Genomic DNA, 27,060 nt, shown 5'->3' on the forward strand with positions numbered 1-27,060 from the left:
TTCTATTTCATAGTAGCAAGGAGACAAGTGACAGTCTCCTTTGCAATTTAGCCTAATAGGCAAAAGCACAAGTTAAAATCATTCCCAACCTACCCACCCTCTTTTAAACAGCTACCCTAGCCTGCCACTACTCCCAGTCCCCATTCCACACAGCAGACCCGTCTTTTAAAATCTTTAACATCCTCCATTTTTCATGCTCTGTCATTTCAGTCCATTTGTCCGTGATTTCCACTTTCATGAAATGGTCTTCTTTACTTGAACTGCTGAATGCCTGCTCATCATCTAGGACTCTCCTTAAATGACTCTGGCACCTTCCCCAGTCAGAATTGGTCTCACCCACCCTTTGATTCCCTCAGCAACTTGTTGTCTGCTCCCCTGGGGTCTTAGTCTTAAGGTGTTGCTATTTAGCTGCTTCCTTCTCTACTGAACCAACTGGGGAACAGTTGACTATACCTAGAACAGGGCTGCCACCTAGTGAATGCTCAGTAAATGTGGAATAAAAAGATCAATACAAACATTAATTCCATTCAATCCAAACATCTACAGTACAGTGAAAATGTTTTTACAATGCTGAGAGTAGAAAAGTGAACAAGTTGAAGAAAATAAAGATTTTTCCTTTTCTTTATGGATCCTATAAAAGCACATTGATTTCTTTTGTTGCCTTCAGATTACCCATTCTGATACTTAAGTAGTCAAAAAACAAAGTGCCCTGGCAGCACCAAATAGTCTTAAGGATTTCTCAAGTCACCAAGTCAGTCTAGCCTTCAGTGCTGCAAGGCCATCGCTGGGTAGCTTTAATCTCCTTCAGCAACCAGTTGTCAGTGATTTTGTTAACAGAATGTTTCAGACAATGATGCATAAAACTGAAGAAATATCGTAAGTTTTCATAAATAATCAGACTAGAAATACAGAAATATCTGGAGATACTTTATTTCTTGTAGAGAAATCTCACATAAAAGTCTTCATCATTTCATTAATTTAAAAGCATTCTCAGTTGTAATTAAAAAACAAATTTCACACCAATCAATGATGACTCGTTTTGTCTTCTTCTCCCTCTGAAACATAGAGAAAAATATATATATTAAGTACTAATTAAAGAACAGGCATAGAAGGTAATGAGCTCTATTAACTTAAATCAGGGACACAGAAAGCACATAAGAAGCCTTCAGATGGCATTCTCTGAAGGCTTTGATTAGCTGAGTCACTAATTTAATATTTTAGACATAATTTTGTTTCAGTGTTTTTTTTATAAATACAATTTTAAAAATCATTTCATTTTAAGGCACTTCTTAGCATCTCTCTCACTGTGGATGAATATTTGGGTAGAATCAACATTATATTCAGCCTCATCTGGATTTGTTGTTACCTGAAGGAATTTAAACTCCCAAAGCAGCACGAGTTTTTGAAATCAGTTTTGGACCCTGAAAATTAAGAGCAAATAAAAACAATCAGGAAAGGAATGGATGTTTGTGCCTGTCCTACAAGAAACTGCAGAATCTGGAGTGAATTCACAGGCTTGGATATTGGTCATTTAAGAAATAAAGGAGTTAAAGAAATACAGCTCTAAGGCCAACAAGCTGGGGCAGTAGAGGCCAGAGAGGAAAAATTGTGTAGTCAATCACGAATCCAGATAAAACTACTACTCCAATAATTTGAGATTATTCTTAATGACTGCTCTGTTGGAATACAAAGGCATACTCCTAAATGAGTTTAAAAATTTTCTAAATGCTCTCAATATCCTGTTTGTACAACTAATTTGTTAAATCTTTTTAATCCATTTAACAGTATTGATAAATTTGGGGCCAAAAACTGTTTAAATTATCATTAATTACTTATTCACTTAATAGTTTTCTTTACTAGGAAATAAATCAAAATAGTCAATTTGTGATATAAATTAGGATTCTTCCTAATTTGTTAGTGAAAATGTGATTTTTAAAAATCTCTCAATATTCTTTGATCTATTTCTAAATGAAATTTAAATCTCTCTCATTATTTTGAAGTTATCCTTCAATAGAATATTGTTTTTCCTTTTTCACTGCAGAAAACTCCACACCAAGATTTTGCATATGGAAATGAGCTGCCCTTACCTCTTCTGCAAAGCAGACTTCCTGCTCCTGGCCCTGGCAGCACTTCTCCAAAAGGCCAGAGAAATCCGCAATGACAGCCTCAAGCTCTTCCTCTGTTATTTGTGGCTTTTGCTTCACAAGGTTAATGAGAAACCTATGGTTTTTTAAACAACATGAAATAGAGAGAAGTATGTTATACATTGGAATTTTTCTAAAACTTCCCCCTAGAGAAGTTATAGCAATTTTCACCCAAACCATCAGTCCAACAAACCTCCAGACTTAACACACAACCTATCTAAAGCACTTTCATCAGTAAGACTGAGGATGGAAGCATGCCAACTTTCCACTGGCCTGGACTTTTGCAGATTATAGATAAAACATTGTTTTATAATTCTGTCATACTCCTATGTAGTGAAGTGTGGTCTTTTCCTTACTTGCCTAGAATGTCCTTTCCTGTTCTCTCTCTAAAGTGTGTATTATCTATACTCAAAGACCCAGATTTCCAGATCCTGCCACTCACCATTACCATGCCTATAGTTAGCACTGAGCACCAATTACCCCCATACTGGTCATTTAGCAATGCCTTCCCCCTGGAATTAGTGTTGCCTGTGTTAACAGGGAGAGCAGCCAGAGGAGGCAGCAGTATTCTTCCTTCAATGCCTGAACTGTGATGGATAAAAAGGGGAAGAATAGGTTTTCCAATGAAGGATAACCATTTACAGAGCAAGTGAGTTTTAAAATGCATGGGTGTTTGGAGAACATAAGTTCTTGACTTGCATTATCATCACCATTACACAACAGCTCCCACAATGAATTACAATGTGTACTTCATTTCTGAACACGCATGCCACACGGTTGAATCAAATATAATTTTCTTTAAAGCATAATGTAAGAACAGACTCAGTTTTGTGCCTCCTGTGCTTGCAATAGAAGTAACCACACTCACTGTAAAGATACACTTTAATCTCCCTAAATAGGTTGATTGTTCCTTTTTCTTTAACCGCAAAATGCATTAAAACAATAATTAAAACAAAGACAATTTTTGTAAATTGTCTGCCCTAGGGAATTCTTCCAGATCTACTTTCAATGAGTTTATGAGAACAGAACTATTTTGAAAGATACTTTAAGTGTTTGGGGGATAATATGTTACTAATCAGCTCAGGAGTTTCAGGTGTGCAAGACAAAGTGTCAAGTACTACTTGGTATTGCTGGTCTTCTCCACACCAGGAAAAGACAATTTCTTACTCTTGCTTCATTGCTTGCAGTGCTACACCCTGGGCTTGGCACAGATCCTTATGGAAGATGAATTTATCAGCAGAGAATGATGGAGGGACGTAGGTCTCATCCATCACCAAGCTGCTGAAGCATGGCCTCCTGTTGGCATATGAAGAATTACAGCACTGGCCAACACCAGGGTTCACAGGAGTCGCTTCATGTCTGATACACAACTGTCCAATAATAAGGTCAGCCTGGTTAGAAGGAGAAAGAAGAAAGCAGGGAGATTGGACATTACTCACAAAGTTGGTTCAGGTTTGCAGAAAACTCTTGTAATCATTCTTAACATTCAGCAACTTATAATTAAGAGTGAAGGGAAATTTGCTGTGTGTGTAGGATCATGTGTTGCCATATTATAAATTCAGTGTTTACTCATTGGTTGGGGATAAATCTTGACTTTTAGTGACAGATATTATCTTATTTATTTTGAGGACAGTCCTTCAGCTCCTTGGTATCACCTATTTGAAACACTTCCAGGTACATACACACTTCTAAAGGGAGAAAAATCTCTTCCCTGATCCATGACACGTACATGGTTTGTTTCCTGTGTATGTCTAGTTGAGTCTTACTTTTGAGATAGAGATACAGAGATTTGAGATACAGAAGATCACTTTCTGAAGATAATAGCACAAACTGAGCTCTCTTGCTTCTATCTGTCCAACACAGCTAACACAAAAGAAATAGGGCCAATATCCACATGCCATGAAAGCTTTCCTAATATGAAATCTTCCTGCTTTCCACATTTCGCAGACATTTCTTAAATGCCTAGGAATAAATTTCAATAAGTGTTAACATGCTTTCTGTGTATACTATGTTTTAGGTTAATGCTGTAGGACTTACTCAGATTGCCTAGTTTAATAGAGTCATCCTATGAAGATGGTACAATTTTTATTCTCAATATCAGATGAATAAACTGAAACTTAGTGACATAACTATCTTTTCCAGCATGACACAAATAATAAAGTGGTGAAATGAGATGGCAAGTAGGAAGGCAGCCCCAGAACCTACACCCCTGAGTCATTACACCACACAGCATCCCTACAGCTTCTCAGTGAAGAATTCAATCAGTGATTAAGGTGACAATCACAGGAAACCTTCCTTTTGCTCCTAACCTTCATGACATAAAAACCAATTAACAGATAATTCCCCATCACTGAAAAACAGAAAAACTGATACATAATTTTGTTCACAATTGTGACAGTAAGGGAAAAATAATTTTTTAAAAATTCAATCTGTAATCATATATATGACATGAATGACTAGAAAGTAAAGATTATTGGTGTTAGTAAGTGGAAAGTCACTTTACTAGTCAGAACATGGAACTTATTTACACTGTTCTATACCTTATATCCTGTCAAAGGGACCAAATTGCCCTGATATCATTATAATGATAAGATTATTCTACAAAAGGCAAAAATCTAACTATGGCTCGAGTAACATGATGAATTTTAGTCTATTGAGGGTGAAGCTTTTTCTTTCTTCTGTAACATTAAAGAAAGAATTTGAGGAGCTAAAAAAAATAAAAGGGAAATATGAGGTGAGTGACACATTAGTGTTCAGACACGGTCAGGTAACCTGACTGCATTTCCACCAGCCCTCCTAGAAGAACCAGAGTCCTGGCCACACGCTCACCATTCAGAGTTGGGTTCTCACCCATCCTCCAACTGCATCTAACTGAAGGAGCCTGGGAAAGCCATTTCCATGCTGATTTGTCCCACTTGTCCTAGATGGGAATTAGGAAGCTAATTAAGCCAAATGGCAGAAACCAGATAAAAACTAAAGAAAACACTCACCGCTCCCTCCCCACAGGCCAGTTGCTTGTCCTCGCTAAGTTGGCAACAGGTAGCTGCTGTAGTGGCCATTTTCCTAGTGAGGGCCATCAGCTCAGCCGAGGTCAGCTGAGGTGCTTTCTTCACATAAGCAACAAGAAACCTGAAAGAAGCATTTTTCACAAATTCTGCTGAGCTTCTCATGAGTTTCTGGATTTCTTACTCCTCTCAAAGATCCTCTTCTGGCATCAGAAAACTTGGTATTTGGACTGACTTTGAGGATGTGTCTACTCTCAAGGTCACTTTCTATACTATCATTATCCCAACATGTCATCAGGAAAAGGAAAGTTCTGGGCAGAACTTTCTATTCCCAACTAAGCATTTGCAAGGTTTGAGGAACATAAAGCCATTTTTGCACATCAGCTTTCACAGGCCCTTCGTCATGGTCCCTAAAAGGGGAAATGGGAAAGTCTACCTTCTTTTGAGGGAAATGAGGTAATAATGTTTCACTGACTTCCATTAGAAACAGGGACTGAAATTAGAGTAGCCTTGGGTCACTAATTTAGATTTATATTTCCTTTGCCTGTTAATAATTTTAAATCACTGAAAATACTATTTACAAAACATACGCATTTTGTAAGTAATATTGTCCTAATTTCTGGAAGAGGGCACAGCTTCGTTTTGCAAGTGCTTGGCTCTCCTGGATGTATTTCTGTAATTCTTCTTCCTGGAAATACAAGCATTATTGCATACATTTTTCTCTGGACACATAACTATGTATATAAAATCGACCAAGATTTTATGCTATTATGAAACCAATCTTAGAGGTTTTTAAATATCAAAGATGATAAAGTATAAATTTTAAGAATTAAAGAAATGGACTTGGAAAGATTTAGTTTAAAACTTTGTGAATCACAAAATCATTTGATAGCAGAACCCCATCTTTGGATAAAGATTTACAGTTCTTTCTATACAAAATTTCTGCCTTTCTGGATCTGGCAAGAAATGAATAATATCTTTATTCTTTGTATTGAACAATGTTTGGTTAACATTTTTATTCTTAAGTAAGCCACTAATTACTGACTATTAGTTAATAATGGCTTAATATCTAGATTACTAATCTTAGATATAACTAGCTTATCTGCTAGTTAATGACTAGATTCTTTCAAATAGTTTTTTTCAGTACTGGAATTTGAACCCATGGCTGTACTCTACACTAAACTGCATCCACAGCCCTTTTTAAATTTTATTTGAGACAGAGTCCTGCTCATTTGCCCAGTCTGGCCTCTAACTTTTCATCCTCCTGCCTTAACCTCCCAAGTAGCTGGGTTTACAGGTAGACACTACCACATCCAGCATTTAATGGATGCTGTCTATTCATTTGTTTCAGGTTCTCTCTGAAATTCCCAATCAACTTACCCCTTTATCCTGGCATTCAAGAGTGTTTTCAGACTGGACACACTTCTCCATTAGTTCCTGATATCCTTTAGCAACTCTTAGAATTACTGGGACAGCAAGCTCAGGATGTCTTCTTGAATATTCATGAACAAAACTAAAACATGTGGAGGAAAATATCATAAATAATTGGCTCTAAGACAAAATGAAGTCATTGTTTCCCTAATACCTCCTATATAATAGAGCCTGTGGAAGTTAAAAATCAGATAAATACAGTTGAACATCAATATGATCTGAACTCTATGAATGACAATACCATGAATATACACCATGTCCCTCAAGTTGTCCCATAAAGTGGCATTTTATTTTCTTTTGCGGCTCACTTTGGCTTTTCAATTGTGGATTTTCACCGTCATTCATTGTGCCTACTTTATGCTAACTTTGCTTTGGGGGGTAGGCAGACAACACTGTGTTAAGATAAAATGCCTGCCCTCTCCTGTGTTAGAGAGAGGCAGAAACAAGCAAACAATAAACAGGTCATCTATCTCAGGTAGTGATACATTGATAAAGGGAAAGAAAAAAGATTGAAGAGAGGAAAGGAGGTGACTCCCGTAAGTGAAGGGGTCACTAATTTAGCAGGGAGTCAAGAAGTGTTTCTCTGGGCAGCTGATATCTGAACAGAGACCTGGGTGAAGGAAGCCATGCTAATGCCTGGGGGAGGATCCTTTCTGCTGCTATGATCCTTTTTAACTGAAGAACTACTCTATTAAGCAAACAGCTTTAGAGGTATATAGATGTGTAAACTTAAGATAACTCTTGATTTACTAACTGTACCCCCAGATTACAGAAATTAGTCATATTAAGCTCTTCCATCAATAAAATGTCAAAATTTGTCTCCTAATTCTGGTCTTATTTCTAATCTGCATAATTTTATTTAGCAGTATAAACAATGTATGAATCTTTTTTTTTTTTTTTTTTGCAGTGCTGGGGATTGAACCCATGGTTTTGTGCTTGTGAGGCAAGCACTCTACCAACTGAGCTATATCCCCAGTCCTGGAATGTCTAATTTTAATGTAACAAAAGTGCAATATTTTCAGGGACTCTAAAAAAGAAAATTGGGCCATTATTTTCATTACTGCATCAGAATCATACTCTTAAATTTGAAGATCCTTGAAGATAAGTAAGTAAAATGTCCTAAGAGTTGCACAAATGCCACCTTTAATAGTATCCATGGACACACACAATAAGGGAAAATGTATTAACCTGACTGCCTACTTCCCTTACAAGACAAATGGAATGAGAACACGGCCTATGAATTCTATTACAACAAACTATTGTACTGCGGATGTCTGTAAATGCGTCTTTATTTTCTTAAAATATACAACATGTATTTGACAAATAGTAAGTAAATCTATCTTTTAGTATCTATGGAGTTATATTTTAGGGAAAAGTTTTTTAAATGTGCATGACAAAAAAGTACATTCTTAATCATAAGTCCTTATTACAAAAATGTTCATATCTTTTATGACAGTTCAATGGTGGCCTTCATATGAATAACCTATAATGATGACAATGGAGAGAAATTGTTATTAAATAAAATACACTTCATAAGCATGCCAATTAATAACACATGGTGAAAGCCTCACATTAGTTAGATGTCTTTCCCTTTTCTCTAGTTACCGGCTCACATCTCTTTTGACTCAGAACATTCTGGCCAAGCATCCCCACATGAGTTTAAAAACCATAGCCGCCATTCTTCACTTCAACTACACAGAGCTGTCAGCCACAAAATGATCTCAACTTGTGTGAACACACATTTGCAGAGTGTGTTACCTTGCCAAGAAAATGTTTCTTTCCGCCAAAGAAAACTGGTTGAAATCTCTGTCTCCTAAAAATCTGTTGAGGGTTGGAGACAGGCCTTCAGGTTTGTCGTCATTTTCTGCATGGATTATGCAATGACCTAGTTCAAGGGTGGGCAATTTGCAACATTCTGCTATTTTGCTTGACAGAGCATCTTGTCGAGAACAAATATACGACATAATTTTTTCCTGTAATGGGAAAACCAAAACATGAGTCTTAAAGATTTATTCTTTAAGAAGGACCTCAGAGCCAATTCTAGGGAGGAGAGGGAGGAAGAGCAGAAGGAGGAGATTATGGAGAACAAATTTTCCATTCCAAGTTTATCAAGAAGGAGTAAGTTAAAAGAAAAAAGCCTAGGATTGAGGAAGTAGGAAAGAGAACAGCAGAGGAGGGAGGGAAGGAGGAAAGGAGGAAGAAATAAAACTCTTTCCTTGTCTCCCATGAGGACAGTGCTTTCCTCATTCCTGTCCAGGTCCCCATTTGTTCAATTCTTTTCCCTTAGTTGTCAGTCAAATACTATTATTGTAATACAAAAGCTTCAAAACAAGAGGGAAACGTGCTACTCAAATAAATATACCTAATACTATTCAATTCACCTCTACACAGCATTTGCAGCTGGTGGCATGGAAAGCACACTTCCCACTCTTCATCATAACCTCTGTGCCCACCAGAGGGCGGTGCACCCAAATGGCCAGAGAGGTCAAGCTTTCAGATACACCCTTGCCATGGGACTGAAAATTCCAGGCATTCTCAGCCGGGTCAATTAGAATCCATTATTCAACTTTTAAAATCTAACTTGTATTTCATATGGATATTAATTTTTCCACTTTAAAGGAAAAGAGTCGATCTGACATCCAATTTTTTAAATAGGTTTTAAAATAACTATGAAAGTCAACAAAATTAGGGGTGGATATTGCTCAGTGGTAGAACATTCACCTGGGTGTATGAGGCCCTGGATTTGATTCCTAGCACAAGGGAGGGGGAAAAGCTAGTTATGAAAATCAACAAAATTACCACTTAAAAACCAAGAAAGCTGACATCAAAGAAAAATGAAATAGTTCTTGCTAATGTTCCTAGTCTGTGTGTAAACTCCCCTAGATGAGAAAGTCAGTGAGGTGGCAACGTTTCCCGTTCATCCTCCCCAGCTCCTCACACCAGGACTCTGCTGTGCTCAAGGACTGTCACTCTGAGGGCTCACCTGACCCTTGGTTTCTTGCAGACTTCCAAGACTAGCAGCCACAGGAGTGGGCTGAAATGAGCATTACGCTGCATGGCCAGCTTCCTAGAATCCAGGTTCCAACCTGAATTTCAGGTCCTTTGAGCATCTGAGAGCAGTGATTTTAAGTTTCCTCTGAGAGGAGGGTGTGTCACAGAAGACCAGAGAGGAAGAAAACTGGGAGAAGATAGGTCTTTCATACATCTAGGGGGTCTAGAGTTGATCCAAATAGTCATACTGCTTTGATCACCATTGATATGGCACACACAAGGAATCTGCTGGTTGGGCTTTTGGTTTCATTTAATTCTCCTAGAACCCTTTATTCACACCTCTCATAGGCAAGTGACTAGCTTTTGACCTTGTGGAACAATTTCTTGCTTTCTTTTAGTTGTATTCAATCATTCAACAAACTGTAATAGAATACCTTCCACATACTAGGCATTGTCCTGCAAAGAGAACAGTAAACAAAAGGCAGTCCCTGACTTTGAGGAGGTCACTATCTTATCTCTCCTATCAGACTAGAAATTCTTGGAGGTCAACTTATGCTTTCCTAACAAGTGCTCCTCATTGTGGCTAACCCATAGGAAGTATTCAATATGTATCAGTCAAATAAAGAAATAAATGGAAGGAAAAACCAATACATTAAAAGTAAAGAGCTTGCCCCTCGAGACCCCTACATGGAGATCTTCTTTAGGCATAAGAAACAGATGGATCCTCGTCTGAAAGGGGACATCCCCAAAGTGAAATCCAGGATCAGAAAAGATGGTTTAAGCTTTATTAGCAAGAAGTGAGTAACTTCACTTGGTCCCTAATTACCGCACCCTGTGACCAGCTCAACCCAGACAGCCTCCTCTCTTTATGAACCAGAAAAAAAAAAAAGAAAGAAAGAAAAGGGAGCAAAAATATATTTTTTCAGGGAATAAGACTCCTCACCCCATCCTGCAGACACTCCAGTACATTTCCTCTGCAACACTCCTCGTGTATGTGGGCCACGTCCAAGACCAGTTTCTGAATTTCAGTAAAATTCGCTCTGGGAAACTTTTGACTCAGTTTAGCAACAGTTCTAGGGGGAGCAGAAAAGTTTTAAAAATCAATTCTGGTTAGCTATAAAAATGATATAGCATTCAGAGAGTATCAGCACTGTTAAAACTCAGAGGAAGAACAGACACATGTTGTTTCAAAAGAGAAGGAAGCAGGGCTTGTCTGTGGAGTACTCCTCAATCTTTCACGCAGTAGCATCTGGGATCATTGTGGTGAGTGAATGGAAATATTAAAAAGGCTAAACAACTAAGAAATGGAAAATTCTATGACAATGATAATCATTTTTCACTTTGAAGTAAAAAAATACTTAGGAGAATTTTTTTCAGGGAGGTGTGCATATGTGCAAATCAAAGAAATGGAAGAAAAAAGGGGAGCAGACTGAACATTACAGAGGTGTCATCCTGCCAACACATGTAGCATGGCCAGAAAGGAAGTAAAAAATAAAGACTCTGGGTCCTTATGCTTGTTTCATTAAATTTTAAGAGATGCCTGGGTGAAGCCACTGTTTCTACTGATGAAGATAGATTTTCTTTATATAATTTGGAGCAATAAACTTTAATTACTAGAGATAAATTACAAAGTCACTACAATCATATCTGAATTTATACTTAATTACTAAGATAAATTTAAATAAAGTAGTTAATAAATCTATTTTTAAGTTTCAAATAGAATTGGAAGGTAGTTAAAGGATAAATCTGATCTCTTCCAAGAAGAGATATTAGTCAGTCTTTAGAACTAATGGTGTGAATATAAATTTGCATTTAGGTCTCCACTGTGTATAATATTTTCTAATGTGTTATTTAACAAACAAACTCTGAATGAACATATCTACTACTCTTTGAAGTAACAATTGACCTAAGAGACCTTATAGCAGATTAGGAAGCATAACTAATGTAAAGAATATCCTGTTAAGCCACAAGCTTTAGGTAATTCTCAGTGAAGGCTAGTGTCCTTTGCAGAGGAGTTAGGAAGACATGGTCTAATGAGGAGGTACGATTTGATTGCAGACAGTAACTTAAGAGTATCTAAAATAGGCAAATAATGTAAACCTTCAGTTTCTACTCGGTGTTATCTCAGCAAGGCTTTTAGTAAGTGTTACATTAGCAGGCTTGCCTGTTAGCTTTCTCGCAGTCTTAAGATTCCAGGAGTCTGATCACAGTGGCCCTCATCAAAGGAGATATCACTCTTTACCACAGCAACACTAAGAAAAATGGACCTGAATTGCAAACTCATAATTCTACAGTCTCTCCTGCATCCCCAGCTACAGCTTAAACTTACATGGCTTGGAAGATAAGGGGTTCAAAAGTTCTCTTTATTGCGCACACATGTTGATTTAACAAGCTGCTTTCTTTTAATTCTTTTGTAATTGATGCTGCCTAGTATAGAGAAATATAAATAAGGTTGTAAGAAAGTATGTATTTTCTTTTGCAAGTTCTAACAATTAGGAAAACAGCAGATATAGGTAAAACACAAAACTCCACAAAAAAAATTTTTTTTGCTATAAACTATAAATGCCATACAATTTTGCAAAACATTACTCAGTCATTCTTTTAGATTATTCATTCTTTCTTTTAGATTAATTTATACGTATCTATGCCAGACAGATTTATTAAAAATATCTCAAACAAAAAGATTACAATTGGGGGGATCATGAGTGAATATAGCTTTAAGACATATTTACATGCAGCTTTAAGATAGATTGAAGCCTGTTAATTTCTGCTCAGTTACAAAAAGTAAGTTTGCATCACAACCTGACATTGAGAATAGTCACAATCCTTAGGAAATTTTTATAGGACTTCTGGTCTCAAGCTGCTAATTGTGGATTTTATTCTAGTTTTGTGAAACTGGGGAAGCTATCTGCTTCTCTAAACCTAAGTTTCCCTGTTTGATTAATAACAATAATACACCTCAACTTTATTCTAAGGACTAAAAATAATGAATATAAAGTATCACAGTTCTCTCTCACTTTTTTCTCTCTTCTCCTGCTCCTTCCTTTCTCCATTTTCTTCCACCTCTTTCACTTCTCTCTTGAATTATCTTCTCTTTCTCTGACTTTCCTTCTAGATCCCACCAAACTCACTTCCTTAATAATAATTGTTGACTGAGTGAATGAATGAAAACAACAAATCCATTTTTTTTTCTCACAAAGAATATCGGATTTCTGGAAACGCTGTATTCTGAAAAATAAATAAGCTCTTCACTGAAAACCTGTCTTCATTTTTAATGTTGGTTCCAGTGAATCATAGCCAGACTACATATTGGCTCAGATGTCCACACAAATGAGATACCTTTGTTTGGAAGCATTCAGCAGCATTTTCAGTTTTGCAGCAAAGTGGAATCATTTTGTCATAGCCAGCAGCCAGAGAAAGAACTGTGGGTGCATACAGGAAGGGGTGTCTTCTTGATATCTCATAGATGCATCTGTGAAAGGAGTAGAAGGTAAAAATTTCACAAAGTCATGAAAATAAAGCACTTCTGCTTGGAACTGGACTCTGGAATGTGTTTAAAGATTCAGGTAACAACAATGGGAAAAAATGCAGAGGACTTTTTCTTTGCTCTGTTCTGAAGGGGAAATTAGTCATATTTTTTCTAAATGCTGTCAAAATCCTCCGTAGAGATACTTGGGGGCAGTGGGGGGAAGATATCTGATAGATAATACTAGATTCTGTTATGAAAACCAAGAGGCAGAAATGCTGACTGTAGTTGTTATTAAAATGTCTTTTTCACTATGTCTACTCAGGTTTGAGGAAGCAACAAGGCCAGGCCTCTGCTAAGCAAAACTGAAAGTTGGACCCTTTTTTTTTTCCCCTTGTCAGCCCAAAATGGAATCATCCACCTTGGCACCCTCCATAGCACAGGTAAGGGCAAGTTCTGTCTCTGATCCAAGCAGTAATCTGGAAAATGGACATATTGAAGAGGTAGATATGAACTTCCCAGATTTCCACCTGAGTTCAAATATACCAGTCCATTACCTTCACCTCCTAAGCTTTAATTTCTTCATCAACAAACTGGGAAAAGGAAGAAGAATAAAGAGGAAGAGTAAAAAGCAGCATCGAAGGGTTTTTGTGAGCCTTAAACCATCCTTTATGCCAAGCACATGTCATCCTCAGCATCCTAGGTGCTCAATAAACCTTAGCTCTGTTTATGTATCTTAACTATGCCTGGATCTCTAATTTTTAAAAAAATTTCCAGGCAATTTGATGAACATAATATACCAATATTTGTCCCTGAAAGAAGTCACTTTGTATAGTACTAATATATTCCTGGGCTAGTAAAATTTGAGATTAAAGGGAAAAAAGCAGATGTATCTCCAGAGACTAATGGAACAGCTGCTGGGTCTGTTTTGTAGTCTCTACTGCATGCAGCATGCTGTGCTTTAAAAATTGCACTTAAAATTGTTCTGTAATTACCTGAAGTAGGCCTCAGCAGATACAACACAAAGCATTGTTCCGACTTATCCATACTTTGGAGTGTATCAGTAAATTGCAGAAATACTAAATTGTCTGGTAATAGGAAGTTTTCCTTACCTGTTCATGAATGTCTCCCTGTCTTCTTCATATGCTTTACAACTCGTAGCAGGTTCTGGAATTTGGAAGGGTGGAATGGCTGGAGCAGCCTTCTTATGAGCACGTAAGCAACTATGTCTTTCCTCTCCACTTCGGCTGCAGCAGTCTGAAAGTCCATATTTTTCAGATATTTCCTTCTCATGGCAAATTTCTTCCAGAAAGGCAGAGAGCTGTAAGAAAGCTTTTCTTTTAATGAAGGGCAACTATTTTACTTAAAAGTTCTCCAAAGCATATAAAATTTTTTCTAATAACTAAAGCTTTAACTATAGATTAAGAAAAATCCTGGGGCTGGGGTTGTTGTGGCTCAGTGGTGGAGTGCTTGCCTAGCATGTGTGAGGCACTGGATTCAGTTCTCAGCACTACATTGAAAAATAAATAAGTAAATGCAGGTATTGTGTCCATCTACAAATGAAAATATTAGAAAAAAAAAAAAGAAAGAAAAACTTCAACACTTCAGTTTCAATCTGGTAAGATAGCTTTGTTTGCTGCCTTTGGGATTTGTAATTTCCATCTTTGAGTTATACACATGACTATTAGACAGAACTATTTTATTTTAAAGGACAAAGAACTATGAAATATTTTTTTCTTTCCCCACTTAATTTTAAATTATTTTTAATTTTCTCTTTTATGTTATCAATAATTTGGCCCCAAGATATATAAGCCTTTCATTTTTATATATAAAACATGTTTCAGAAATAGATAATCATTTCTTGCAGCCTTTTTATGACATTGATCTAAAATTGGATTTTATTTCCAGTTAAAAATAAAAATGAAATAAAAATTGAAACACTTTTCATTGGTCACAAGTACAGATTTAGCTTAAATGTTTAAAAATGCACATGCATCCTTATTTGGTGCCTTAATTTTACCCAAATAGGATGATGACTCCAATATCTCAAAGAAAGTCTATGAAGAATACATGTGTTTAATACATCTCAGAAAACCTGTTATTTAGCTTTTAAACTGTTAATATTTAGAGAATACTGGAAATTTTAATTAAGAATTTTAATTTCCAATCCATATTTTAAAAAAAGAAACCTTTAACTTTACTATGATAAATTACCAAACTGTAACATTACCTTGAATGTCTAATTAGATAATTGAATAGAAAGTATATTTTATAAAATTTATACACATACTTTTAAAATATTATCAGGACAAGTCAAAAATAGAGATGTAAAACAAAGATTTTATTAATGCCTAAGTTTCAGAGTTGGAAAACACTTTATATCTTAAAAGGGCCCTGACAGTGTTCCAGACACACTGTCTTGGGTCCACTTCAACCCTACCATGCACAGATTTTTTGGACTTTTGTTCCACAATAAGATATCTCTAATCAATATAAAGTTCATTTCCATACTGAAATAAAATAATAAATAACTACTATTTATTGAGCATCTACATTGGGACAATTTTGTACTAAAAAGCATTCATTCCTTATCTAAAGCTTAATTTAACTGGCTTCTATGTTTCAATGCTATTGTTTGTTTGCTAAAGTTGGCAACCCTGGTTATGTGCTGTGCACCTCACATTTACTAGAGTCTAGGGCATAGTGTAATGAAGCTACTAAAGATGCTAATTATGGACCCATGTGTCTAATCTGAATTCTGATTTTTGTGGTTCCCTTAAGGATGTGATTTAACCTCTCTTGTGCTTCAACTTCCTCAGCTGGAAAATTACATCAATCTCCTAGGATTATTATAAAAATTTAATAAATTTGTATTTGTAAGTGAAGTTGATATTGTGCCAATAGACTCTTAGCCAGGGTCTCTTGACTCACTGTACCACCGTTCTGGTTCATCAGTGTTATCTGCTATATCATATTTTGATTATCAGTGTGTTTGTAGAACTCCCTAGAATAATGTCAAGCACATTATATATTCAGTAAAAATTAACTTCTCTTACTATTATTGTATCAACCTCCATGACAGCTCTGAACTAGACCTAATGTTGTCCCTTGTGTTATAGATAAGAAAACCAAAGCCCCCCACAAAGAAGTTAAGTAATATGCCCACAGTCACAGAGAGAATCTCCATAACCTGAGCTCCTAGTCACCATGCTTTTATTGTCTGCAATAACCACTAATTTTTTCATCTGTACTCTTCAGCAAATCACAATTTATCTAATCCTTCTTTACTAAACTCTTTAAATATTTAAATGCATGCCTTCCCATATCTTCTCTTCTGTATGCTAGATCTTGGTTCAATATCATGGTGCTTTTTTTTTTTTATTATTCACTCACCTGGTTTTCTAAACATCCTGCAGATTGCTCCCCATCGGTGGGTTTCTTAATCACAGCCAATACATCATTGGTCATTTTGCTTACTTCCGTGTAAGTGGCTTCTTGAACAAATTGGGCAAAAAATATGGTGACTCTGAAACAAAAATGCATGTGAATGCTTAAGGAGCAGATCCATATCAAACACTTTTCTCAAGTATATTTGTTTTATTTTCTGTTTATTGTCTGACTTCTTTAGAGGGTGACCTTTCATTAAAAATATCTAGTCATCCAGAAGAAATGGTCAGTCTTTTTTCTTTTTCCTTTTTCATATTTCTCCAGAAATATACATATGGCTTTTAAAAGTCAAAAAGAGTGGATTTCCTAAAAGTGGATTTCTCCTTTTACAGTTGCCCACTCACTGAAATTCACTTGTAATTGAGGGTATCTATATTTAAAATTTTATGCTTTTAGTTTAAGCAAAGACTTAGTCATTAGACCTCTACTTGTGTTCACTCCCCTCATGATCAAGGCCTGATCCAAGAAGTTGGTGCTCATGGACTGATTCAAAGCAATGTGTGTACAGTTTTCTGTAAGCATGCAGGGGCAGCAAGACCTGCCTTTAAATACTTTATTAGAAATTTTAGAAATGTGGAATAAAGAAGAGCATTCAAGGAACAACATGCTCTCCACAAATAACAAAAAATGGAGTGTACTACCTCCTATGATTTGCTACTAAGATTTAAATAGAATGCAGAAAAGAGAACATTATAATATATGTATTGGTATTGATAAGAAAAGTTCCTAAATTTATACATAGTTGTCATTGATCAGAAACTAATCTTCTGTTTCTAAGATCTGATTTGGTTGGCTCTGTGGAATTCCAAATAATCGAGGTTAATATATAAGGCATTGATCAAAGTTCCACCTCTTGAGTATCAATTTGATAGTACAGATAACTGAAATTGTTTAATTTGCTTTTTTGATTTAAAAATTCATAGGGCTATCCAATTTTATTTCATTACCTAACTAAAATTATCTTTGCTTTGCATATCTAAAGGGCATTTTCTACAAGAAAAACTTACAGGTCAACTAAATTTATCTCTGCAGAACATTGGGAAGAATCCAGTGTAGAAGCTGGAAAACAAAAGAAACTCATGAAAAGTGGTGTTTTCAACTGCACCCAAGAAAGCAATCCTCGTACATAAATGTTTGCATTTAAGTTGCAACTATATAATTTTAGAACTAAGAAGTCATTAGACATCACCCATCTAAACACCTTAATTTTATACTTGAGAAAACTAGGAAATTAAGGAAAGAACGAAAGAGTTTACAGTAGATGTAACACTAAAATTCTGACCTTGTTTTCCTATTGTTTGGTTTCCCCCTATATTTTAATGCTCTAATTAGCTTGATTTTTTTTTTAACTTGGGATTGAATTCAGGGGCTCTGACCACTGAGCTACATCCCAATTCTTCTTTTATTTTTTATTTTGAGACATGGCCTTGCTAAGTTGCCAGAGCTATCTTCCAACTTGTCAAAGCTGGTCTTGAACTTGTGATCCTCCTGCCTGTGTCTCCTGAGTTGCTGGGATTACAGGTGCATGCCACTGTACCAGGCCCTAATTGGCTTGAGAATCAAATAGTTAAAAACATATTTCAGTCATATTTGAACATATGCCACAGTTTGTTCATTTGTATACCAGTCACAGTATTACCTCTTTAGAAAGTCAAATAAGGACAATTTTTATGAATTAAGAATAACAATGTTACTTACTTTACCATTGTGAGGAAATTATATAGGTGAAGAAGCCCGGATTATGGCTTGGTGTACATACATATTTTTTTCAAAGGAAATATATATACCAATTAAATAAATTATGTGCAAAAAATAAAGCAACATGGAACATACAAGGCCTTAACTGATCATATTAAGTAAGGCTATATGATTTTACAAATCTCTTGTAAAGTAATAAGCTTATCTTTCATTTGAATATATTTACCAGCTAAATCTTTTTTCTCTCTGTGAAACAATAAATATGATACATAAGTCAAGGCAAATGAATAAATGCAAATTTAAGAATTTTAATAAAAGGCAAAACAGAATGACATCAAACATCTCACCTATTCCATATGCATTTCTATGCAGTGTTCTGGATTCAGTAAAATTCAGTAGGAAGATTAAAAAAATTGATACCACCCACTTCATGGTTGCTACTTGTTCCATTGTTGGCAGTGGCAAGAGAAGAATATTGAAACTCCTTTATATTCTCCACAAGCAATGCCTGTTAACTAGTAACCTTTTGTTGGTATATCCATTACTCTATTTCCTTAGGTTGGAAATGGGACATTTTGCCAATAATTAACAGCACAGGGGTTATTTGTATTTTACGTTCAAGGACGCAGTCCTCTTCAGAATGGAAAAAAGGGAAAAAAAATTTTGCAAATTCATTCTCTTTTGAAAATATAACAAATATTCTTCTCAAATGACCAAGTATTCAAACAGATGATTTTTCACTAAATTGCAGAATAATTAATCCCTTTCAAATTAAAAATGTTAATGTCATAAAGAAAAAGCTCAAAAAATTGGTATGCAACTCAACTAAATACATTAATTCTTTAAAAATACTAATTAAAAGTTTGTTTGCCAGAAACAAAAACGTTGTTGGACCAATTCAATCTCTCCATTAAAGAGTACATTGCTTGATTATTATATTGTTATTGGTTAGCTCAAAAACACTTTTCACCTGATATACCTGTCAATAAGGATATTTGAAAGTGGTCAGTCTATTATATATGGCTTAACAGAAAATTTATAGCACAAACTAATGGACCAGGTGATACACTGATTTTTTTTTTTGGCTATAAAATAATTTTGCATGTATGTCACTGGGAAGTGAACCAGTCACCCTGTTCATTTAGCAATGCCAGATGATTATATTAATACTAAATAAGGGTCACTTACACACTCTTGATTTCAAACCTTTCCTCTGTATGTCAGCTCTCAATTTTGGCCACACATTAGAATTATTAGGGAAACTTAAAATTCCCAATACCTAAACTATAACCTAAACCAATTAAATCAGTTGGGACATAGACACCAGTAGTTTCTAAAGTTTCACAACTGCTTTATGGTACTTAAGGCAAGATTATAAAAATCAAAGGATCTACACTAGAAAATAAGTACAGTACACTCAAAAAAATGGAGTAATATGTAGCCATCAAAATAATTTTGTAGAAGAACATGTAATTAATATTATTAAGTATAAAACAGGAAAAAAATATGCACAGAATAATCCCACATTTGTACTTCCCCTGTCCCTCCTTTTATTATTCAATGAAAGAGTGATATGTAATTTACAGTTTTTTAAAAAATAAATAGTTCACTTTGGGTCTGGGGTTGTATCTCAGTGGTAGGGTGTTTGCCTAGCACATGTGAGGCACTGGGTTCAATCCTCAGGATCACATAAAATTTTTTAAAATAAAGGTATTGTGTCCATCTACAATAAAAAAAAATAGAATAAATAAATAGTGCATTTTTAAAATATATATGATACTATAAGTAATTAGGGAACACATTTAAACAAGTTTTTCATCAATGGCACTTCTAATAGATGAAAAACAGTTATTACAGTGTGAACAAGGTCTTCAGTGCTAGTCAAGTAGAGTTCCCACTCATTTGTTGGTTTTTACTCATTTTCTTCTCTGTGTCCCCTTGCCCCTGACATTCTGTTTCTTTAGGAATGTGCTAACAGGAACAGGCCGCATCATATACCCTCCAGTAAACACTATCACTGACCTTGTTCAAATGCTGACCCATTTGATTCCAGAACAGGATAGATGAGGTATAATCCTCCTGATCCTCCTGTCCCTGAGGGGGATTTTACTCAAGAACATAATAACAACAGCATTAGCTATGAAGAAATAACAGAAAGGCATTAGTCATGAAGCACTACTTATGAAGTACTGAAATATAGTTTATGAAGCAAACTATGTACAGCTTTGCTAAGCACAGGCAAATATCTCAAAACCTTTCCCAGAGCCTGGTTCATAGTCGGGACTCAATAATATTTGCTGAATGAATGATGAACGTATGTTCAAAGACAAGAGTTTAAGGTACAGGAAGAGGTTCCCATTTGGCAAATCCCAGGTTAGCCATCACCACATGGTCTGAAGGATGCTGTGATGAGCCGAGTGAAAAGAAGACATCTGGTATCTTTGGAGGGGTCAGGTAAGGCTTCCTGGAGAAAGCAGCTTTTTAGGGAAGACTTGAAAAAGTTGGAGGTAGGCTAAATAAGAGGGAGAAAGAGAGCTCCAGGTATGAAAAGGCAATGGAAAGGCCCACCGGTAAGGAAGAGCAAGGAGTATTTAAGGAATGGGAAGAAGTGCATCTTCAAAGTACAAAGCTCAGAGATGAGGGAACTCACTAAATAGAGGGAATTTCAGACATGGTTGGCAGGGGCCACATCTCAAAGACCCTTTAAGTTGAGTTTACAGCTTATCCTAGGGCAATAGGGGACTATAAAAGGAAGCTAATAAAGATCACATTTGTATTTTGAAACTGTCTCTATTGTTACAAAGGGGGGAAAGGCTGTGATAAGGAGACCAGTTAGGAAACTTCCAATAATGTGGTCCAGTATGTAGCATGGATGAGAATGGTGATAATGGGAAATGAGAGGGGTAGCTAAAGTTAAGTATTATGAATGAGATAAAATCAAAGTGACCAAATAACAGACTATGTGTCTATTTTTGTGTATGCTGAGTTTAAGAAAGAGTATATCAAGTTTTAAGGTAGGTTAAGATAGAAGGAGCAGTTTACCTAAACAGTCCTGGTGGGTGCCTGTTGACTTGGTATAATTATTGACCAGTCTCCCTTTTCACTACAGAAATGTACCCTGGTTTTCATGATGTCTTTAGGAGTTCTAAGGGAGAGGATGATGATCTTTTAGATAGTGTTTCCTATCCCTGGAATAAGATTGAAAAGATGGAGGTTTCAGAGTCATGGCTTCCAGAGAGTTGTTGTAGCCATGTGGGTAGATGAGAGAGATTATACTGAAGAGAGGAACCCTGAGAAACACCAGTGTTACAAGAGATAAAGAAGAGCTTTGAACCAGAGTTTGTATACCAACTGCAAACAATCCTCAATCCATATGTGTCATTGCCCAAAGTTTTGTCCAAAGTACAGAGTTCACATCAAATACCTTCCATTGCTCTAATTCTGATTCTGTTTGCTTTTTCATAAATCCCTGAAACTGCTCAGTAACAACATGGCACAGTAAACTGGACTTTGATATCAGAAAGATTCTAATCTTGGCTGTGTCCCTTATTAGCCATATGACATTAAAAAAATAATATATCTGTTTGATTCTGTATTTCCTCAAATAAATCATAAAAATAATGTTTTCCCTCCAATTTGTTTTGATATATAGATAAAATAATGTATTTTACATGCTGACACCCACAGGCATTTTTTTAAAAAAGTAACAATAACTACTATCATTATTAGCATTGGAATGGATGTTAAATATTATCTATTAGCTACATTCTTTATCTAAACAGTGTAGTTGAATGTGTGGTTTGTTAGAAAATGTGTTCTCTTCCTTCATGCTTTCAGGGGTCCATTTTATTTTCATGTGTACTGGTGTGACTGGTTTGTTATTGTTTGAAAGTGTATTTTTTTTTTAATTTCTACTCCCCTTTCCCTTCAATGCTTGTAAAAACTGCACCTACTCTCTAAGGCCTGTAACCAAGACTCCACAGTGTATTTCTGATTACTCCCTAACTAGAGAAGGGCCCTCTCACCTTTCTCAACTTTCAGCATTGTTTAGGTTGCCTTCTCATACAACTTCTTACTTGTCCTTGATTCATAGTTATTTATGAGCTATTTCATTTTTCCTGAATAATTAACTGCTTGGATTCAGTGACTCATCTTTGTGATTCTTATGGTGCTTACCACATCTGGCACAGGCCATAATCTTTATACATATAAATTGAATGGCACTGAATAATATTGTTGTTAAAATTTATGCACTAATTGTTCTTATTCATTGACACAAATGATCTCTCTCATATTCTTCTTGCTATAAAACATTCCTAAAATGTTTATATTCACATTTTCTATAATATTCAGGGTTCACATCAGCACAGATCTGAGAAGGGGATGATACCTAGGGTCTTGAGGTAAAGTCAGTGAGCTTGGTTGCCAGTTACAGAGCTTAAAATTAACTCTGTAGAATAGATATAACCCAAAGGTCAACAGGATGGTTGACCCCAAATCTTCAACCCACTAGGACCTTCTTGTCCCTTAAGATTTATTTATGTTTATCCTGATACAAATGTAATGTTTCATCCCACCTATGGGGAAAAGACAGAATTACCACCACTACAGCTTCTGTATTTCCAAGAACTCCAGGGTAAGAGGGACTGTCTGCATTTATCCTTGACTTCTGTAGCACTTACCCTCCAGTGCTGTTAAATTCTCTTTACCTGTCTTTTACATGCTATCTCTTTTCTCTCCTGAACTCCATATTGCATACCCCCTCAATCACTTTCTCAAAGCTCTCTCAACACAAATTTGCATCAAAGAACTAGAAATCAAGCATGAAAAGATCTTTTCAGCTGTATATCAGCTCTTCACATAGAACTTTCACCTGGTCTCTTTTTCCTTAATTTCTTCCCATCTAGACCTGGTTTTCACACTCCCTCTCCTCCTTGATTTTAAGCAGAACAAACAATCCTCCCCTCTGTTTAATTTAATCCCATCTATATCATGCTCTGGAGGAGATTTCACCTTTCACATTTGTTGTCAAAGTATTTTGCTTACACACACAAAAAGACTGTTTTCCTTCATCAAAGTGCTTTACCTTTGATTTTTAGGGGGGAGTGCTTTTTTTTTTTCCTCCCACTACACCAGGGACAAAGTGAGAGGGGTCAGAGTCATATTAGGCAACCAATCTGCCTGTCAAACTTAAAAGGATAAAGTATCTGAAGTTCAATAAAGTGAACCAATCCATCAATATTGGTCAAGCAGAGATACAGAAAAGTAAATGAAGGGCCAATAGGAAATAAATTTCACCAAAAAAGTAACTTCTATTAACAGCATTTTTTTTATCTGGGTTGACTGCTTATGATAGGCTAGGCATGGGTCCTTTTAGAGCAGAACTGGTTTGCATAATCAAATTATAACTACTTGAGAGAAACACCATATTTTGAAAGCATCTCCTAAAATCCTAGAACAAGAACTTGCACAGAAAAGTCCTTCCTAAATACTTGTAATGACTTTTTCATAGGGACACCCTCTCTTCCCTACTTCTATGGCTATGACACAGTACAAGAAATAACAAAAGTAATTACTGGCCTTCTGCCATCATCAGCATAACCACTGGATACCTCCTTTTCCCAAGTATCTTTGTCTGTACCACCATAACAAAATAAAATGTATTTCTCTGTTTGGCATTCTGGGAAGTCCAAGGTCAAGTTGTGAGCAGATTCAGTTTATGGTAAAGGTGTATTCTCTATAGATGGTGCCAGCTAGGTGTCCCCACATGGCAGAAGGGATGGAAAGGCAAAAGGAGCTAGTACATGTCCTTCAACCTCTTTTATAGAAGTACTTAATCCATTCATAAAAGTTCTGCCCTTGTGACTTAATCACATCCAAAAATGTTCTGTGTATCATATTGTATATTAGATCCCAACATATTAATTTTGGAGGGACACAAATATTCAAATCATAGAACTTAACAAAGTTAAGTGACAGCCCATTGTTACAGTTGATTCAGAAAAATCCCCTCCATAGTTCAGAAAGTTCACACTCTGTTTTGGACTACTTATTTGTGTACCTCCAGAACTCATTTGTTAAAGTCTTATTCCCATTGTGGTGGCACCTTGGGGAATAATTATGGTTGGGGTTTTGTGGTAAGATTAGTGCCTTCCTAACAAGAGAGTACAGAAAGATACCTTGCTTTCTCTGAAGTGTGAGGTAATAGCAAGAAGAAGGCCATATATAAAGTAGGAAGAAAACCCTCACAGAAATTAAACTTTTCCAGAATCTTAATCTTAAAATTTCTAGTCTATAAAACTGAGAAAATAAATTTCTGTTGTCTGTCACCTATGCTGCAGTTTTTTATTAGGGCAGACTTAGCAGACTAAGACACACACATACACACACACACACACACACACACACACACCTATAAATATATATTCTCATGGGAAATACATGAGTTAAAAGCTAGATTATCTATCATTATTAAGCAAATTATGTCATTTCCCAGAAAATAGACATTGTATTTCTAAAAAAGTCCTCTTTGTTCATACTTATGAGATAACATAGAAAACATAATAACATATGTGCTAGTAATTAAGAAATTTGTAGCATTTACCTGTGACCTCACAAGTTCTGCCATGAGAGAAATAATAAAGAGGTTCAGAATGCATCTCCATACCCATCCTCAATATTTTGTGGTCATCCTTGTATTGAGACAGTTTTATTTCAAATAATGCACCTGTAGTTCACCTTAAGACAAAGTTAGCAAGACCAGCTCTCTCATCCATACTGTTCTAAGTATAGAAGAGTCAATTGTTCAGGCAGTGGGAAGAAGTAGAGGAGTTGATATTGACCTAGTGTTAGTGGTGCTCTATAATTTTTTACTTATTACAATTTTAAAACTTAGGGGATTGTCTTTCCCATAATGCAGCGGCATCTTAGTTTGTATATATGTTATTCTTAACAGCCATTAGAGCTAAATTCTGTACTCCATTCATTTTTAGCCTTTGCTTCAGTGCTCTAGTGTCAAGCCCCAAAACTTGGACTAAGGTTATGGAAACTTGAGTGTATCTGCCTTGCTGTTGTCCCTTTTGATTATTGGGAGAGGATGTAACTCCTGATATTCCATCGTGTAGCTCTTCAAATCACCAACCAAATTATTCCACTTGAGGACAATGAAGGCCTTTCCACACCCAAACAGGATGGGCTCCCTCTCTCTTATTTCTAACACTTCAGTCTTTCAACTCCTTACCCACCAGTGATACTGGCTCCTTAACTCAAATCTTCCTTTAAGATTCCTAAGACCAGATTTTTAAGGAATTAATCTCTAGGAAATTGGTATTATTTGCCTGAATAAATGAATAAAGAAATTTGGAAAAAACAGAACTGTGTAACCTGAGTGGAGATAAAGAGTAATGGAAAAGTGACCTATCACTTGCATGCAACATTTTTAAGTTATTGATCAGTAACTGCTCCATTGTCTAGTGTTGAAGAAATAACAGCCAGTTCACATGAATTCAATAAAATGGACAAAATAACTATTATTCCACCTATCCATCAATTATCATAAGCAGCGTTCTTTTAAGTGCAACAAATCTTTCATTAGTCAGAAGATTTTTCCTTTCCCAAGATATATTTCAAAATGCTAAAGGACTTTCTTTGGTGCCAGGCAAGTATTCATCTATTTATTCATCAGTTGCTCACACAAGAGAGATAATTTGAATAATCCTAGATCAATTAGAGTGATGCAAAAGTGAAACCACCATATGGTACCTTACTAGGTCTGACAGGTTTGAATATTCAGTTCATGATAAATTTAATTTAGGAATAATTTTCATTATTTCATATATTTAAATGAACTCATTACTATTATTATCTTAAATCATAAATTTTTCATGATCCAAAATGTATGAAATTCAATTTGCTATATTTGCTACTTTGGAAGTCCAAGAGTAAGTTATGATTCTGTGGTTTATAGTTTGTGTGATTGCACTACAATGCTATGACTACTACAACATCACCAGACAATACACATTTTTCAACTTCATTATAATCTTATGGAACCACCACTGTATATGTATACCATCTTTAAACATTGCAGTGCAATGCATGACTGTACTTTCTTCTTTATTGTGAAATCCATTACATTCTTGGCTAATTTTGAATCTCCTATCTCAAGAAAAAGGTAGCAATATCTTAATGGTTTTTGGAATCTGTTTGTATTGACACAAATAAATCTTCTTGTCCCTACAGTTCTCTACTATTATTTATTTAATTTACATCATTATTTATGACTATTATCATTGCTTATGTTACCATGAATTCTGGCTTTCAATCACTCTCTTAGATGTTATTACTGTGCTTCTCTGATGATAACTACAAGTGCAAGTCTCTAATCATAGTAAACTTACCTTTCAGATTTTCTTAGCAAAAACAAACAACAACACAGTTTACAACCAGGTTTTCCTCTAAACTCTTAATCCTAAGAGTCACAATCACCACATTTGTAGAATGTGATCCCTCTCAGTGATCATTGCACCCCTACCTTATATAGCTGTCAAAAAGAGGATAGACGAAGAGCTTATGGTAAAGTGAGAAAACAGACACTTAACTGTAAAAGATATTCTGTGGGGCTTAAGATCAACCCAGGGAAGTACAATGTAACAATGTTAATGAAGCCAAGAGATGACATAAACTAGAAGGTTCCACTGACATGACAGATCAATGGTCTCCAAAGTCCTTGAAAGAAATGGTCAAGTCCACCCCTAAAAACTTCAAGACACTTGATGTGGAGCTTGTGGAGAGATTGAAGTGACTTTGGGTGTAATTATTAGATTGCACTGGGCAAAGGACACATGCCACTGACATGTACTGTCCACAGATGCTGTTC

The 27,060-nt window shown here is 35.8% G+C and overlaps 1 protein-coding gene across 1 annotated transcript; it reads right to left on the reverse strand.

The window, feature by feature from the left end:
- Positions 1-814: 814 nt before the first annotated feature.
- Positions 815-18,632, reverse strand: LOC124994819 (alpha-fetoprotein-like). The gene is made up of 15 exons (XM_047567079.1): positions 18,530-18,632; positions 17,492-17,543; positions 16,431-16,563; positions 14,150-14,358; positions 12,911-13,043; positions 11,901-11,998; positions 10,515-10,644; positions 8,339-8,553; positions 6,530-6,662; positions 5,740-5,837; positions 5,135-5,273; positions 3,312-3,535; positions 2,088-2,220; positions 1,367-1,421; positions 815-1,055 (listed from the first exon to the last, which is right to left on the reverse strand). Exons 1-14 carry the CDS (start codon positions 18,630-18,632, stop codon positions 1,377-1,379), a joined length of 1,845 nt encoding a protein of 614 aa, XP_047423035.1. The 3' UTR covers positions 815-1,055; positions 1,367-1,376.
- Positions 18,633-27,060: the final 8,428 nt, after the last annotated feature.

Source organism: Sciurus carolinensis, chromosome 10 (genome assembly GCF_902686445.1).
Source record: "Sciurus carolinensis chromosome 10, mSciCar1.2, whole genome shotgun sequence".
In the NCBI taxonomy this organism is placed as follows: Eukaryota; Metazoa; Chordata; class Mammalia; order Rodentia; family Sciuridae; genus Sciurus; species Sciurus carolinensis.

Coding starts and splice junctions, on each gene's coding strand:
- LOC124994819 (XM_047567079.1), bottom strand. CDS start 18,632: ATGGAACAAGTAGCAACCATGAAGTGGGTGGTATCAATTTTTTTAATC. Junction 14,359..16,430: donor CAGGATGTTTAGAAAACCAG/GTGAGTGAATAA, acceptor GCTTTCTTACAG/CTCTCTGCCTTTCTGGAAGA. Junction 3,536..5,134: donor TGGCCTGTGGGGAGGGAGCG/GTGAGTGTTTTC, acceptor CCTTCTAACCAG/GCTGACCTTATTATTGGACA.